The sequence below is a fragment of the Strongylocentrotus purpuratus genome, unplaced genomic scaffold, assembly GCF_000002235.5.
Source record: "Strongylocentrotus purpuratus isolate Spur 01 unplaced genomic scaffold, Spur_5.0 spur5_scaffold_1, whole genome shotgun sequence".
NCBI lineage: Eukaryota > Metazoa > Echinodermata > Echinoidea > Camarodonta > Strongylocentrotidae > Strongylocentrotus > Strongylocentrotus purpuratus.
In genome coordinates this window covers 19,099,385-19,116,176 of record NW_022145594.1, presented here as the reverse complement: position 1 = coordinate 19,116,176, position 16,792 = coordinate 19,099,385, and the positions used below count along the sequence as shown (strand labels likewise).

The following is a 16,792-nucleotide window of genomic DNA, read 5'->3' as shown; positions in this document are numbered from 1 at the left end:
TGTGAGAAAATCGGATTTCCTGTATTAAGTATAAAGGATGTACCAACCGCATACTGTTACAGCTTCGTTCTCTACTCTCACGAATGGTTTCATCGTCAAGTGGAGGGACCATGGCTCAGTGATGAAGCAGTGGTCTCGTAATAGATGTAGCTAATATCATCATCATTATTATGAACGATTGTTAGTGTCATATTGCTCAAAGAAATATCCTTCTTGGACAAATTAAAGGTGAACCAAATTTGTTTGAAACACATTTATGATATTAAATCTAATTAAATTAGAAGTCTTATTGCATTAATGAAAACCTATTACTGGCCTGAACTTATGTTTGTCAAAATAAAACTTTGAAGAGATCCCCTCCAACAAAAATTGGGAAAAAGTGAGAAAAAAAAGTAAACGACTTTGAATTGTAAAATAATGAATTATGATTACGTTAATTGTTCGCGTGATGAACACATGTCTGTATTTGAAATTTACATGGCGTATCAAATTTATTTGTGTACTCTACATGACACTGTAACCTTTTTATTTCGAGAAAATCGGATTTCCTGTATTAAGTATGAAGGATGTACCAACCGCAAACTGTTACAGCTTCGTTCTCTACTCTCACGAATGGTTTCATCGTCAAGTGGAGGGACCATGGCTCAGTGATAGAGCAGTGGTCTCGTAATAAATGTAGCTAATATTATCATCATTATTATGAACGATTGTTAGTGTCATATTGCTCAAAGTAATATCTTTCTTGGACAAATTAAAGGTGAACCAAAGTTTTTTTGAAACACATTTAAGATATTAAATCCAATTAAATAAGAAGTCTTATTGCATTAATAAAAACCTATTACTGGCGTGAACTTATGTTTGTCAAAATAAAACTTTGAAGAGATCCCCTCCAACAAAAATTGGAAAAAAGTGAGAAAAAAAGTAAACGACTTTGAATTGTAAAATAATGAATTATGATTACGTTAATTGTTCGCGTGATGAACAAATGTCTGTATTTGAAATTTACATGGCGTATTAAATTTATTTGTGTACACTACATGACACTGTAACCTTTATATTTCGAGAAAATGAAATGCACGTTGTTTCATAACCATAAATCTTAACATCCTTTTTGAGTTATGTCTACAAAGTACACTTTTTATCAATTTTTCTCAAGTTTGATGATTCGATGATACATTAATACAAATTTCAGGACATTTGAATCATGGTTATTATGAAGTTTTTGTTATATATATTTTTTTAAATTTATAGGTTCGCTTTCCCGAAGGTTCATATTTCAGAAAAAAGAAAGAGTTTACAATCTAAAAAATGAAATGGCTTCTTCTTACATGCTCAGAATTGCAAGAATTCTGTATATTGAATCCTGTTTCATTTTCTTTTCATCACGAAAAAAAAAACCCTGGCCGGGTATATATCAGTATTATGTTCTACTTAATCAAACTTTCCCAACTGTGCATCGAGATAGAAACTCGGGGATTTACCTTTCAATAATTTTGGATGAATACAAACATGTATATGATAGCATGTGTGTATTGTATATTCAGTGTTTTTTCTTAGTTCATGAATTTAAAAATTAATAGGGCTTATTTAGAGTCGGAAACGGTATAACGAATCGTGTTCTTTCTCTAATAATTTAAGGAAACGTCAAAGCTTCCGCGCTTCGCGCGAGAGGGGGAAACTGAATTAAGACAAAATTAATAGGGCTTATTTAGAGTCGAAAACGGAACAAAGAATCGTGTTCTTTCTCTAATAATTTAAAGAAACGTCAAAGCTTCCGCGCCTCGCGCGAGAGGGGGAAGCTTCATTCAGATAAGGATTAAGAGTCGATAACAGTACACCGAATCGTCTGCTTTTTCTCATAATTTAATGAAACGTCAAAGCTTCCGCGCTTCGCACGGGAGGGTGAGAAACTGAATTCGGACAAGGATTAAGAGTCGAGAACAGTACACCGAATCGTCTGCTTTTTCTCATAATTTAGTGAAACGTCAAAGCTTCCGCACTTTGCGCGGGAGGGGGGGGGGAACTGAATTCAGAAAAGGATAAACAGTCTAGAACGGTACAGCAAATCGTCTTCTTTTTTATAATAATTTAAGGAAACGTCAAAGCTTCCGCGCTTCGCGCGAGAGGGGGAAACTGAATTCAGACAAAATTAATAGGGCTTATTTAGATTCGAAAACGGAACAAAGAATCGTGTTCTTTCTCTAATAATTTAAGGAAACGTCAAAGCTTCCGCGCCTCGCGCGAGAGGGGGAAGCTTCATTCAGATAAGGATTAAGAGTCGATAACAGTACACCGAATCGTCTGCTTTTTCTCATAATTTAATGAAACGTCGAAGCTTCCGCGCTTCGCACGGGAGGGTGAGAAACTGAATTCGGACAAGGATTAAGAGTCGAGAACAGTACACCGAATCGTCTGCTTTTTCTCATAATTTAGTGAAACGTCAAAGCTTCCGCACTTTGCGCGGGAGGGGGGGGGGGGGGAACTGAATTCAGAAAAGGATAAACAGTCTAGAACGGTACAGCAAATCGTCTTCTTTTTTATAATAATGTAATGAAACGTCAAAGCTTTCGCGCTTCGCGCGGGAGGGGGGGGGGGGGTGGGGTCTTAATTCAGCCAAGGATTACCAGTCGAAAACGGTACAATTAATCGTCTTCTTTTCCTAATAATTTAAGGAAACGTCAAAGCTTCCGCACTTTGCGCGGGAGGGGGGGGGGGAACTGAATTCAGAAAAGGATAAACAGTCTAGAACGGTACAGCAAATCGTCTTCTTTTTTTATAAAAAAATAATGAAACGTCAAAGCTTTCGCGCTTCGCGCGGGAGAGGAGGGGGGGGGGGGGTCTTTATTCAGCCAAGGATTACCAGTCGAAAACGGTACAATTAATCGTCTTCTTTTCCTAATAATTTAAGGAAACGTCTAAGCTTCCGCGCTTCGCGCGGGAGGCCCATCACCCACACCCCCCTAATTAGCGCGCTTTTAAGTGATTCTCTTGCTCAATACCGCGCCTCCCTAAAATAAGATCCTAGCTATGCGCTTGCATTAAAATATATAGCTATGATGCTGACTAAATTGAAGAAATAATTCGTATATTTATGTCGTCTAGGAAAATGACCATTTTGCGTATATGCAACTACTATAGATAGTCCATAGAAAAAACAATTTTGCCTTCGGCCCCAGGTTTATAGGGTTGAATTTGTAGATATTGGACATTTAGTTAGTTTTGTCGGTAATGGTTGGTCTCTACACCCCCCCCCCCCCCCCACTGAAAAAGGTCTAGCGACGCCCCTGAATAGACCTACTCCAAAGATGGCTTCAAACATTTCTAAAATTCTATAGAAAGTCCTTTTAACTGTTGGTGCACACTAACATCGAAGTTTCGATTTTATTAGGATCGTTAAAACTAAAAACATGAAGCGGTCGGCACGTTCTTGCGTGTCGATTAATCTCCAAACTTTCATCGCACATCGACGACCAGCACCATGGGTTTCGATCCCGGGGGGGGGGGGGGATGGGGGGGATATATCCCCCCCAATATTGCAGGTGGGGGGGATGGCCTGTACAATCATCCCCCCCCCCCAATAATTCACCATCAAAAAAAAAAAATGAAGAGAAAAATTAAGGATGAGAGCCCGATGAGAGTAGTTAATGGTTATTACTCGCAAGATGACCATCAATATACACATTTTGCTATTTCATTTTCATAATACATACATATATACGAAGCAAATAAGCAACCGTATATGAGACAAGAATAAATTGAATTCTCGCTCATACGGCTTCATCAGGAATTGATGAATTTTTTTCTCAATTTGTTCAATCAACAGCATCATAGAAATGCAGTGCGCCAAATGCAAAGACGCAGCGTCAAAAAGCAACGAGCTAAATGTTAAGCGCGAAGCGCAAAAATAGCAATCTGCAATGCACATCAGACAATCCTGGACAGTGTAAACATAAATGAACTCTGTGACGATTTCGTGATGAGATCGGAGACAAGGAGAAAGATTTTTGGACATTAGTATGACTTATAAAATAGTTCTCTAGTTGTTATGTTGTTTCCGTTCACCCTTTTTAAAATCCACGTCATTGTATCTTTATTTTTGTTTTTTTCACTCATTTTATTTCCTGACATTTCCCAAAAGATTTTTCATTTTTGGAGAAAGATTATTATGGCACAACTTATTTGTAACACAAATTATTTTCAGTGGGGAAACTGAATTCAGACAAGGATTAATATAGAGAACAGTACAACGAATCGTCTTCTTTCTCTAATAATTCAGTGAAAAGGGCAAAGCTGTTAGGGGGAACTGAATTCAGACGTGGATTAAGCGTAATAATCAAATGAAACGTCAAAGTACACGATACAACGAAGCGTCTTCTTTTACGAATAATTTAATGAAACCTGAAAGCTTCCGCGCTAAGCGCGGAATGGGCGAAAATGAATACAGACAAGGATTAAGAGTAATAATTTATTGAAACGTTAAAGCTTCCGAGCTTCGCGCGGTAGGGAGGAAACTAAGTTCATGAAGGACACGATACAACAAATCGTCTTCTTTCACTAATGTGAAAGCTTCCGCGCTTCGCGCAGGAATGGGCGAAAACGAATTCAGACAAGGATTAAGAGTCGAGAATGGTACATAGGATCGTCTTCTTTCTTTAATAATCTAATGAAAGGTCAGAAGGGGAAGGGGAACTTGATTCAAACATTAAGGATTAAGAGTTGAGAATGGTCTAACGAATCGTCTTCTTTCTCTAATAATTTAGTGAAACGTCAAAGCTTCCGCGCTTCACGGGGGGGGGGGAACTCCCCCTCCCTGCACGCAACCCCCTAGGGACCGCGCTTCGCGTGCTCACTACCGCGCTTGGGAGGGGTGCAACTTGCCACACGCTTCAATTTGCGGGTAGGCGTACGTGCGTACTCAAGGTTAAACATAAATCCAATCATAAAAGACGAAGGATATGAATATGCAGTTTCAAGATATGGAAGATCCACGATTCATGAATCCAAAATTTAAGAATTAGTAAGATGAGACGACTTGAAAGTATTGTCTACCCTTCATAGCTTATGTGTAATTAACTATATGAAGTGACTTGCCTGATGGCTTCAACCCTTACTAAAATTCTAAAAAAGTTCTTTGAACTATTTGTGTACTTTGCTGCTTCGATGTATAGATTTTTATTGCGATCGTTAAAAAATAAATAAAAGACCGGTTGGCACATTTGTGCGTGTCATTTCTGGGGAAACAAAATAAACAGCCAACCGCTGAAAGAGAATGTCGAGCTTTATTCATGCGATTTTGATATGCATAAGCCTATCTTTAAGAAATTACAAAAAGGTGATTTTGTAAGTACAAATGAAATGATGTAAACTTTAAGATTTGGAATGGCCAAAACGGAAAGGTAGTCAATCTTGCATTGTGGCATAATTCAATTGGTCAAAGCCTTTCATCCTTTTCTTGTCATATTACGAACAAAAGAGCATTTTGAAGAAAGGCAGCTTTGTTTTACAAAGCTCACAAATTATTTTCCATCTTTACAAGAACCCAATCGTTTCTTTAAGCGTGGGTATTGCCCCAGTAAAGACATCAACTTTCCAAACAAAGTACTTCGATCTTATTCGCGCATCATATCAACCACAGCTCTCATCATGGCGAGGACGTACTTTGTTCTCTTTCTCTCTGTGTTGATGTTTTCCGGTAAGAACTGACTTTCATAAATCTATCCACGGATAAAAGCTTTATCATGCACACTATGCCAAACAGATATATGCCTTATAATGGGGATGTCCAGCCTGATATTAAGTTGGTTTGATTACAAACGAAAAAAAGAAATTGAATTAATTTGTGAAAGTTTGCGAAAAATGCGATGTTGAATAAAAACATTTCGATTGTTGTTGTCTTCTTTGAAATGTAGTAAATCAAACGCACACTGGACGCTTCGTGAATTACTTTCTTAGATTCTCTTTGTACTCAAATCATAATGTGAATTTGACAGATAACTGATTTTTCATATTTGCTTTTACATATATTTGTAGCATATACAGTGCATAAACTAGAATATCTGGAGTTGTGGAAAAATCAAATGGGAGCTCAATTGGAAGGAAGTAAGCAAGGGAGATTGGGTTCTAGGACACCTACCCCCTGGACATCCGACCCCCGGATGACCACCCCAGTCAATTGCCCCCTAGGAAAACTACCCCCTAGGGCGACCACCCTCTAGGACGACTAACCCCTGGGACGACTACCCCTCGGACAACTACCCACCCAGACAACTACTCCCTTGGACAACTACCCCGGGACAACTACTCTACACGACAACCATCCTCTAGAACAACAACCCCGGATAACTATTGTAGGGGGTAGTCGTCCGGGGGCAGTTGTCCTAGAGTGTAGTTGTCCTACGGGGTAGTTGTCTGGGGATTGTTGTCCGGCGGTATTTGTCCGGGGGGGGGGGTAGTCGTCATAGAGGGGGTTACCTTAAGGGTAGTTGGCTTGGGTGGTTTTCCTGGGGTGGATGTCCAGGGGTAGGTGTCCGTATACGCTGCATTTGCCATCCTCAATCAAGGTCAAAATTGAGAGGAGAAAGTGCTTACATTTCTTGCTTGCAAGCTTGAATCCGATGACCGGATAAGCACCTTTAAGCACCTATGGGAATCGTAGATATATTAAGTGCTATGTATACACAGAATATGCATAAATCTCTTATTCTTGTAAACTGAAATTTATTCTCCAAACTTGTCAGGTACTGGAGGAAAGCGAACCGAGGAATGCAAACCAATCGTTATAAACAAGAAGGAAGTACCTCGTACAGAGACATATCATAAAGATACTACGCGATCCTTTGGCAAACCTGGATCGGCTCTATCGCATCCGGTGATGAAGAAGTCTTGCAAAAACGGTAAATAAATCATCAGGATATAGGCACCTTACTGAGATTCTCAAGGTTGATAGTTTTAAAGGTTTTTAGACCATAATGTGAAATGTAATATATCTACATGACTGTGTCTGTAATACACGTGATAAAATGGTTCTGATGTAGCCTATTAAGACAGTGAAACAGGACCAACCTCTTGTGAACATTAACAATTATTGTTTGATTAGTATACAAATAATACACTGCAGTGAGGGCATTAGTAAGAATTACCAACACAAGGTACCTTTGGAACAGTCTAACACGCCCGAGGTGGTAGCCGAGGGTGCTTGGACTGTTTTGAAGGTACCGAGTGTGGGTAAACTTTGCTAATGCCCGAAAAAAATGCTGTTTATTATTTTGTTTATAAGATTATGTTTTATTTGTTATATGAAATGATATTTTATAACATGATTCTGTTAATGACCGGTCATTAGAATTGGATAATGACCGGTCCAAATTACGCATTAGGCAAAATAAATGCCTCGTCACGACACGTGTACGCGTTCAACCAATCATTTGATTACGATCCACCGTCCACGTCATCATCGTATAATACCTATTAACACTAGGGGCATACCTTCGAATGTTCCATTGTGCTCTCGTAGTAAAGATAAAGGTAATACATCTAATAAAGAGAAGGTTCATTGGAATTTGAAAAATAGGTAAATTATACCTCAGTCTACAGATTGCTGAGTGCGTTAAGAAAACGAGTAAAGTACTTTTTAAGCCTTCACTAGTGTGAGAAATAAATAAATGCAATTTTGATACCCACTCAAGAACCCATTCACAAATTGAAATGACGGTGATAAAACATATGGTATAGTGTGACGTCACCGAATGAGCTACCGTACATCACACATTTGGGACAATGTTGGATGCCCATTGCAATTTTTAGATATGGGTTGAATGTTGTTTGTATAACTACCGCCAGTGAATAAATAATACTTTCTACAACTGTTTGTTTGATTCTGAAGAAATTTCCGTCACATTTGAGCATAATAATCACATATTTTGAGGGCATGTTATTGTGTACGTGTCTAATCTAGGAGTGCGAAGGTCATTTTGCAAGCTGACATAACGACTGTTTTGGAGCAAAATAGGCGACATACTTACATAAAATCTCACTAAGCAGCGAGTGCTTGCGTAGCAAAATTGGGGGTTTTGCGAGGGTTCGTAAACGGTTGCAAACGTATCGTTGAAGGTTTTCATTGTCGCAAACAGTTTTTGTTGTCGCAAAGACATTTTTAACATTTTCAAAATTTCTTTGCGACTTTTTTTTCCCGCAAACACTTGCAAGCGTTTGCAAAACAGTCGTAAGCCTTTGCAAACGGTTGTAAGACGGTGTCGCTGAAGTTCTTTTTGACTCGCCAACTTTGCTTGCGACCATTTGACCATAATTATGCTTCCCATATAAAATTAACCCATTGAGTACTATGAGTTAGCAAAAGGTCCATAACAGTCACAAATAATGGTAAAGGATTGTCAAATAGTTGCTAATCATCTCAAAAACTGTTGCTAACATTTGCTTACAGTCGGTGGGATACCCCCGTAAAACAGATATTTTTGTTGTTGTTCTCAAATCAGCCAGAGAAACAACTCCACCTGTAGACACCGTTGCCAATGTACCACGTGACTGTGCTGATATTCAGGGTAGAGGGGAAAATATCAGCGGTATCTACGGCATTCATCCGCGTGGAGTGAAGAACCCGTTCAACGTCTTCTGCGACATGGAGACCGCAGGGGGTGGTTGGACCGTGAGTGAGGAATTAATGTTCATACACATGTTTTTTTTGTGTCAGTTATTGTATATGGAAAAATGCAGAGAAAATGTATAAAACAACAACAGACAAACATCAATGTCGACAAAATAGACGAAAAATTGTTTAGTAACAACAACAACAAACATACAACAATGGCGACAGATCGAGACATAACAATAACTATATTACAGGCCATCAGCATCTGTTAGCCTGGTGATAAACTGTCAGGCCCGAATTCACAAAGCAAGGTTTGAGCTCAGACCAAGGTTTGAGCTCAAACCTCCTTTTGTTTCGCCAAACCTCCTTTTGTTATTTTCAAACCAGGTTTGTAAATAACAAAAGGAGGTTTGGCGAAACAAAAGGAGGTTTGAGCTCAGACCTTGGTCTGAGCTCAAACCTTGGTCTGAGCTCAAACCTTGCTTTGTGAATTCGGGCCTCAGAGTTTCCGGCGATGCATCATTCTGCGTACTTTTATGGTCAAATACAACTAATCCTAGTTTCTCGTCCATCTCCATATCTCTACATGTTTTTTGATATTCTTCTTCGGAAATAAATTAAGGATTTTAGACGTCAAGAACACTATCAGGATAACAAAAAACATAATTAATCAATGAAACCTTATTTTGATTAATATTTGGCCAAAAATGGGAACAACTGATCAGATCGATCCCTCAATTCTCCCAACTATATAACACTTTACAATTAAGGTCAATGTAAATCGTCAAAAAGCAATAAAATGGCTTTATATACCATTCCAGACCTGTAAGTGTTGACAGATTTATAAAAGCCTGTATTGTGTCTTATTTTCATGGAAAACCGGTTGGGAAATTCAAAAATGTTCTAGAGAATTTAATGTTAGAGGATGCCGCACAGTGACGCCTTCAAAGAAAACCATGAATATCTTTGTGGTTAGAGAATTTTTTCAGGATTTTTTGCATGTTAGAGGGTTAGTACAGTAGAAGGAATGTAATAAGTAAAATTTTATACAAAAATTACGCAATTTTTCATCAACCTTCAACAATGTTACCTAGTCACGTTATCGAGTGACTCGGTAACATTGTTAAAGGTTGATGAAAAAATTGCTTAATTTGTATATAAAATGTTAATAACTATATTCCTTCTACTGTACTTACCCTCTGACATGCAAAAAATCCTGACAAATTCTCAAACCACGAAGATATCTATGGTTTTCTTTGAAAGGGGTCAATGTATGACACCCTCTAACAGTGATTAACAGTAAATTCTCCCAACCATTTTTCCAAACTTTTTTCCATGAAAAAAAGACATAAAAAGGGCTATACAAAATCTGTCAACACTTAAATGTCTGGAATGGAATGTAGAGCCATTTTATTGCTTTGTGACGATTTACATTCACCTAAAATGTAATTAAATTGTAATAATATAGTTTGGAGAATTATGGAATCGATCAGATCAGGTTTTCCCAATTGTACCATGAATAATGGTCTGTTTTCACTCAAATTTTCAGATTATCTTTAATTGTACATCTAGCATTGAAGTCACTACCTTAACACCACTATCGCTCATCTGAACAATGTTACCAATTCCCTTTAAACAGTGAAACTCTCTCAGTATCAAAAGTCTTTTTTGAGAGGCCCTGATTGGTTATATTTCAAATACATGCACATCGTATCAGGTATTATTTGTTTTTTGTTATTTTTGCTTTTATACACCATAATATAAACATGAATTAAGAAGATATTTGACCAAATCGTTTATCAGAACATTTAAGCGGGAAAGCTGAAATACTCGTTTGATTTGTTATTACTAAAAAGGAGAGTCTCTCGGATATCGAAAAAAGTGTGCTTCTCCCAACTTCTATCACAAAGGTTTTTCAACGCAGACTGGATCTGGGAGACGATCTTACGTACTTTTCCGGTAACATGACGGCTTACAAGCATGGTTTTGGTAGTTTCGACGCCGAACACTGGCTAGGCAACGACAAGCTTCATTACCTGACGAACCAAAAAGCGTACGAACTACGGCTAGACATTAAGACGTTCCTGGTGAAGAAGGCCATATACGCTCGTTATCGTTACTTCGCCATCGGCAACGGGACTAGGAATTATACACTGACAGTCAACGGCTATTCTGGTGATGCAGGTATAGTGTATGATAGTCATCATAGTAATACTAATCATAATCATAATAATAATGATAATGATAATAAAAATGATTAAACAAATAAATAATTATGATTATAATAACAATAATCATAATGATGACGAAGAAGGAATGAATGGAGAGTACGGGATAAGGTTGGGTGTGGGTAGGGGGGGGGGGTGGTAGCGTTGGTTAGTCATCTGTGCCAATGAACAACGGATATAGGAGGGGAAGAGAGAGAGAGAGAGAGAGAGAGAGAGAATCTGGACAGGGGAACACTGTTAGTACTCCCAGATTTCAAATGTTTATGTTCCATCTTAAGTAACATGTTTACCAACGCGTTTTATCTCACAGGTGATGTTTTATCAAGTATCTCAGGCCGTCCCTTTTCTACCCATCGCCGGCAGTTAAACTGCCATGGTGGATGGTGGCGCAATCCCTCGGAGACATGCACCCCGCACTATCATCTTAACGGACTGCGATTAATAACTATCATTAGTCTCAATTGGCCTCCCTACGGACCACAAAGTACTTTTGGATTGGGTTTCGAATCTGTCTCGACATCCGAGATGAAAATTCGTCCTGTTTAGATTCGCCATCATATCTCCCGACCCACTGATCATTGTTCAACAGGGGGAGGAAAGGTTGGAGATGGTTACGGACATCGAAGTTCGTAGACTAGTTCACAGTGTGCAAGGAGGTATTGAAATCATTACCGAAAACTAGTTTAGATTTTGTTAGTTTTTAAACATTTTGTCTTCTTCTTTTATCATCTTTGTCCTTTGTCATTAAACGCATCCCAACACAGCGCGATCCCCGAAAGTACACCCGTCGAGGGTAAGAATGGAGGGACTGTCTCTTTTTTTAGCGTATAGGGAGTAGTTTCTCATCTGATTCAGAGCCAAGTATATACAGAGTTTGGCCAAATTGGTTTCACTGGGTCACAACATGGCATATATTATTTTGTGTTGTGCTTGTCCAACATAGCAGTACTAGTCATTATATAGGCCCGAATTCACAAAGGAGGTTTGTCGACAAACCGAGGTTTATGTGCGTCATACGTCGCGTTTCGACGCGTTTTTACAAACCTTGGTTTGTAAAACACAAAAGGAGGTTTGTCGAAACAAAAGGAGGTTTGTCGACAAACCTCCTTTGTGAATTCGGGCCATTGTGTCCAACTCGAACCGGATGCCTCTGATCTAATTGAGCTTGTGACGGGGAAACAGTCCAGTCAGGTGACTTTATAAACACCAGGAAGGCAATGTAGCTTTCGTTGAAAATCTTGATACTAATAAGCATTATCGTTTGACACACAACGCATGCGCTTATTTCTCATCTGTAAGAAGGAAACAAATGTTTGTATGAGCCAGAAATTATGTGATTCTACCCTTTTTTTAAATATTTTTTTAAAATAGATATCTGCCTCCAGGACTAAAAGGATATTAGGAAACATTGTATTTGAAGAAGAAAATGCTTTTAATTTCCGTCATATGCACACCGTCTACCCTTGGCCAAAGGGGTCGATTATTTAGCTTCAAACAAGATATACATGTATATATAAATATAGGCCCTATACTTTGTTGTATTTTATGCCATAGGAAATCGTTACAAGAAACGAATCTATTTGTTTAATGCACGTATGGTATTCGTATTTGACATAAGGGATGTATGTAAGTACGTTTTATGGATTATGTTTTACTAATAGTTGTTATAATACCGGTGTCATTAAAGTTTATGCCTAGTGTATAATGTATAGTGAGAAAAGTGTCGTACTTAAAGTTCTTAAATTCTCTCATTTTTTCATTCATAAATTCACTCATTCATATTTTCACTCCTTCTTTTATTCTCTCATTCATTCATTCATTATTTTATTCATTCATTCATTCATTCATTCATTCATCCATTCACCCATTCATTCAATGAATGTTCATTCATCCATCCATTCACTCATTCATTCAATGAATGTCCATTCATTTACTTATTCATCATTTAGAACGTGTATCTGACGTTTAAGCTGAAGTCAAATAAGATAATTGAACTCCACAAGAATAGGCATAGCCTGGGTAACTAAAGGGGCCATACCCCGTATTCATCCGCAAGAGACGGCTATCCAATGAACTTACAGGTTTAGGTTCTTAATCCTACTCCTTTAAGTCGGGTCAAATTAGGGTTTGACCCCTCAAAATTGTAACACAAGTTTTTTCAACGGTTTCCAGTATTGTTTGACATCGGAAACAACATACTAAATATCTAAGAACATCCAAGTCCAAGACCTTAAAACGGCAATAAAACATGATATATCCATCTTTACGATATGATTTTGGTGCCTTTACCATGGTTTTGGGGTCGAATAATCCATTCATACCACTTACAATGGCTATGGCTACCAGGTTATTTGGAAATCTAAGATCGCGTCCAAAATGGCTGCCAGTCTCATAGCTATTTACAATAAAGCTATAATAAGCCATAGTAAACTATGTTTTAGCGGCCAGGATGTTAACTGTTAAGCCTTAATTTAACATAAGGGTTTCAAGTAGCTTTATACTCATAGCAATACAATAAATGACCGCCATCATGTATTCAAAAATGGCCGCCGGAAACGGAACTTAGCCATAGTTGTTATATATCTATCTAAGAGCTGTAAATTTGGCGTCTTTACCAATGTCGAATTAGGTCGAAAACCCATTAATACCACTTATAGTGGAAATCAAATGGCTGCCATTCTCCTAAAAATGACCAGATGTGAGCTACTCTTAGCAGTAAAGCTGTACTTAGCAAGATAAATGTATGAATTAGAAGCCAAGTCTTGGACGCTTTTTTGAAGCAAAAAATACACTTTCCGGGAGCTTGATTTTCTTAGATTTTTAATACTTTTTTTCCAACCACTACTGTAAACCGTTGAAAAACCTTTTGTTGCGATTTCAGGGGGTTGGTTTTTTTTCTCCCTATTCTGACCCGACAACCTCCCTCTACCACGTCATTGGACTGATATTGTGCGTCACCCCTTCTCACTGATCAACACGTCGTAATGCACATACATATCACGAAAACACGTTTCTTATTTATCTATACACGTACCTCAATTTTGCTCATAATAAAGATAAAGTTGAGTACTAGTCTTTAAAATCTAATATGAATTGTACAATTAATCAATCATTAAAACAAGACACTTTTATTTCATAATCAACTAAATATTATATAAGGAGGGCAATAGCATTCCCATGTCATTTGCTAACAAGATTATTTGCGTCAATTTCATACACTAACCAAGTTTAGATAAACTTCAACCCTTACCCATCGCTTAACTAACCCAAACCCTAATTCTAACTAAAACGCAATTGCAACCACAAGCCTAAGCCTATGGCTTCGAAGGAATGAAGTCCGGAGCAATTATCGCAGGAGAGAATGTCGTGTCGACGTGTTCTATATATCATTAAAAGTGTGCACCGAGTAATTGTTAATATTGTTATTATTGTTTTTGTTTTTATTTTCGCATAGGTGAATTAATTAAATTTTCATGCTTTCTGATTATTTACCATTGATTTGAAGTGCTTTATTGTCGTCATTTCATGGGGTTCTCAAGCAAGACTTTATTGTAGTGAATACAAATAACTTCAGTTCATTTCTAAGTTAAATCTATTTACCATAGACAAAATTAACGGAGAGGACCGAGATAGAAGCATCTTGGAACAAAAGAGTGGAACAATATTAATCAAAAGACTGACGGAGAAATATCCATGTTTCCTAAATAATTCACTGTATATCTGTGAGCATGATGTTATTTTATTAACAAGTAGGACAATAATATACGCTGAAAGAGAAGGTAGGAATCAATTAAGGCTCATAAAGATTGATAGAGAGATAGTGGGGAAGAGTAAGTTAGTAAGTGAAAGATACGTAGAGTGTAGATACCGTATCCCTTATACAGGACACAAGTACGAGGAATTTTTTTACATACTATGGAAGACTAAAGATAATACTCGTTAAAGAAAATCTCAGCAAAACGCACCTGTATTGGAGGCTCCCATTATTTATTACATTTCGAATATCATTGTGTGCGGATCGCCAAATATGATTTGACTAGAGGATGTCAATTATGAGGCTACTTGTATTAATTTACAAAATCTAATAATTTTCAGTAAATGATAAAACTTACCACCTTCTTCTCCAGAAGGGGCACCATCCTTCACAGACAAAACACACACAACTGTTTAATGAGTATATTTTTCCTTTGAAAACAAATTATTGAAAAATTTCAAAATGTTGTTTAGTGATTGAATTATAAAGGCCTTTTTAAGTAAAAGGCCAAATCTTATGAAAGCAAAGGATATTGTAAATTTCTTAACTGAAAGACAAAGTGGGTTCTGGTAATGCGATTTTATTGTGACAGAAACAGTGTGGAAGCGATTGGAAGAGGCACATGAGTATTGATTGAGGTGTATAATATAAGATTTTGGAATTGTCAAAAAGGTCAGGCGCGTACGCGGGGGGGGGGGGGGGGGGTGGGGGTTGTGGGTCGACCCCCTCAAATTTGTTAATGTTTGTGGTTTGGAGGAAACCCACCCTCAATTTTCTTTAAATAAAAAAAAAAGGTTTACCCCAAAAAGTGAACTTGCCCCCCCCTTCTAACTTAACGAAATACATGTCCGATATATATATATATATATATATATATATATATACGAAATATATGTCCTTTGGCAAGACAAATGGGGACCGGTAGGACGGAATTCCTTGAATGTTGTGTGCACCGAAATCGGTAGCCTAGCAGAGCCGGGGTAATATTGGAGCGCCTTGACTACCCTGCACGGTGGATATATGCGCTATATAAATATTCAATATTATTATTATATCGGTCTGGTAAATTTTCAAGGTGCTCAAAATATACTCATGAAACAATTGTGTATGTTGTGTCTTTGAAAGAGGCTGTCCCTTTTGTAGAAACTAGATGGTAAGTTGTAAGAGTAACAGAAAATTATTAGATTGTGTAACTTATTACAAATACATTTACAATTGACCTCCTCCAGTCAAATCATATTTGGCGATCCGCACAAAATTATATAGCTTTTACAGATTACAATTGTACAGTTAAGTAGAGAGTTTTCTCCATCTCTCTCTCTCTCTCCCTACCTCTCTTTTTTCTCTCTCCCTCACATCTCCCTCTCTCTTTCTCTCTCCTTCTCTTTCTCTCTCTTTCTCTCTCCCCTCTCTCTCTCTATCTATAATCTCTCTGTTATGGCCCTTGTTCGCAATCTGTGCAATATGCTGTGCAATCATACTAGCTGTCTATTAAATATACACTGTTGGTCATAATGATGGAATAATTTTTTTTACACCAATTTATGGAACGATTTTGACAATGATTTATTCCTAATAGATCCAAATAATAGTATACCTTCTCAGATGTGTGCTACTATGCTGATCAACTAGGGGACCCACGTCCTTAACTCATGACTGACAGTATTGAGGATTTATGCCTTACAAATTGGCACTAATATAGCTGACACGGTTTTTATCACGGGGCCTCACGATAGCAAGCCCATTGCTTAGCCTCTGAATCATGACTGTACGCAGCGGGGGCAATAAAGAAAATGCAATAAATTATCAATAATTTATTGCATTTTACCCCGGTCCCCTACAGGAAAAATTCCTCTGTAGGGCCATGTCTTGAACCATAAAGTATAGTCCTACAAAGGAATATTTCCTGTTGGGGACCGGGGGAAAGTGCAATGAATTATTGATAATTTATTGCATTTTCTTTGTCTTTTTGCATTTGTGGGGGCGGTCGCGTACCCTAGTCCCCGCTGCGTACAATCATGATTCAGTGGCTAAGCAATGGCCTCGTTACTGTGTGGCCCAGGATAAAAACAGTGTCGATCAGCTCTATTAGTGCCATTTTGAGAGGCATTATTCCTCATTACTATCAGTTATGACTTAAGAACGTAGGTCCCCTAGTTGACTAGCATAGGAGCACACTCATGCCTTAGCAGCCACGCAAGACAA

At 38.0% G+C, this 16,792-nt stretch overlaps 1 protein-coding gene across 1 annotated transcript; it reads left to right on the top strand.

The window, feature by feature from the left end:
- Window positions 1-5,643: 5,643 nt before the first annotated feature.
- On the top strand, window positions 5,644-11,466 carry LOC115921266 (angiopoietin-4-like). Its single transcript, XM_030978581.1, has 5 exons — window positions 5,644-5,692; window positions 6,738-6,893; window positions 8,493-8,662; window positions 10,516-10,789; window positions 11,423-11,466. Exons 1-5 carry the CDS (start codon window positions 5,644-5,646, stop codon window positions 11,464-11,466), a joined length of 693 nt encoding a protein of 230 aa, XP_030834441.1.
- Window positions 11,467-16,792: the final 5,326 nt, after the last annotated feature.

Excerpts from the sequence above, each read along its gene's own strand:
- LOC115921266 (XM_030978581.1), top strand. The coding sequence starts at position 5,644 with ATGGCGAGGACGTACTTTGTTCTCTTTCTCTCTGTGTTGATGTTTTCC. Across the intron at positions 5,693-6,737 it reads CTCTGTGTTGATGTTTTCCG|GTACTGGAGGAAAGCGAACC; the intron begins GTAAGAACTGAC and ends CAAACTTGTCAG. Across the intron at positions 8,663-10,515 it reads CCGCAGGGGGTGGTTGGACC|GTTTTTCAACGCAGACTGGA; the intron begins GTGAGTGAGGAA and ends TCTATCACAAAG.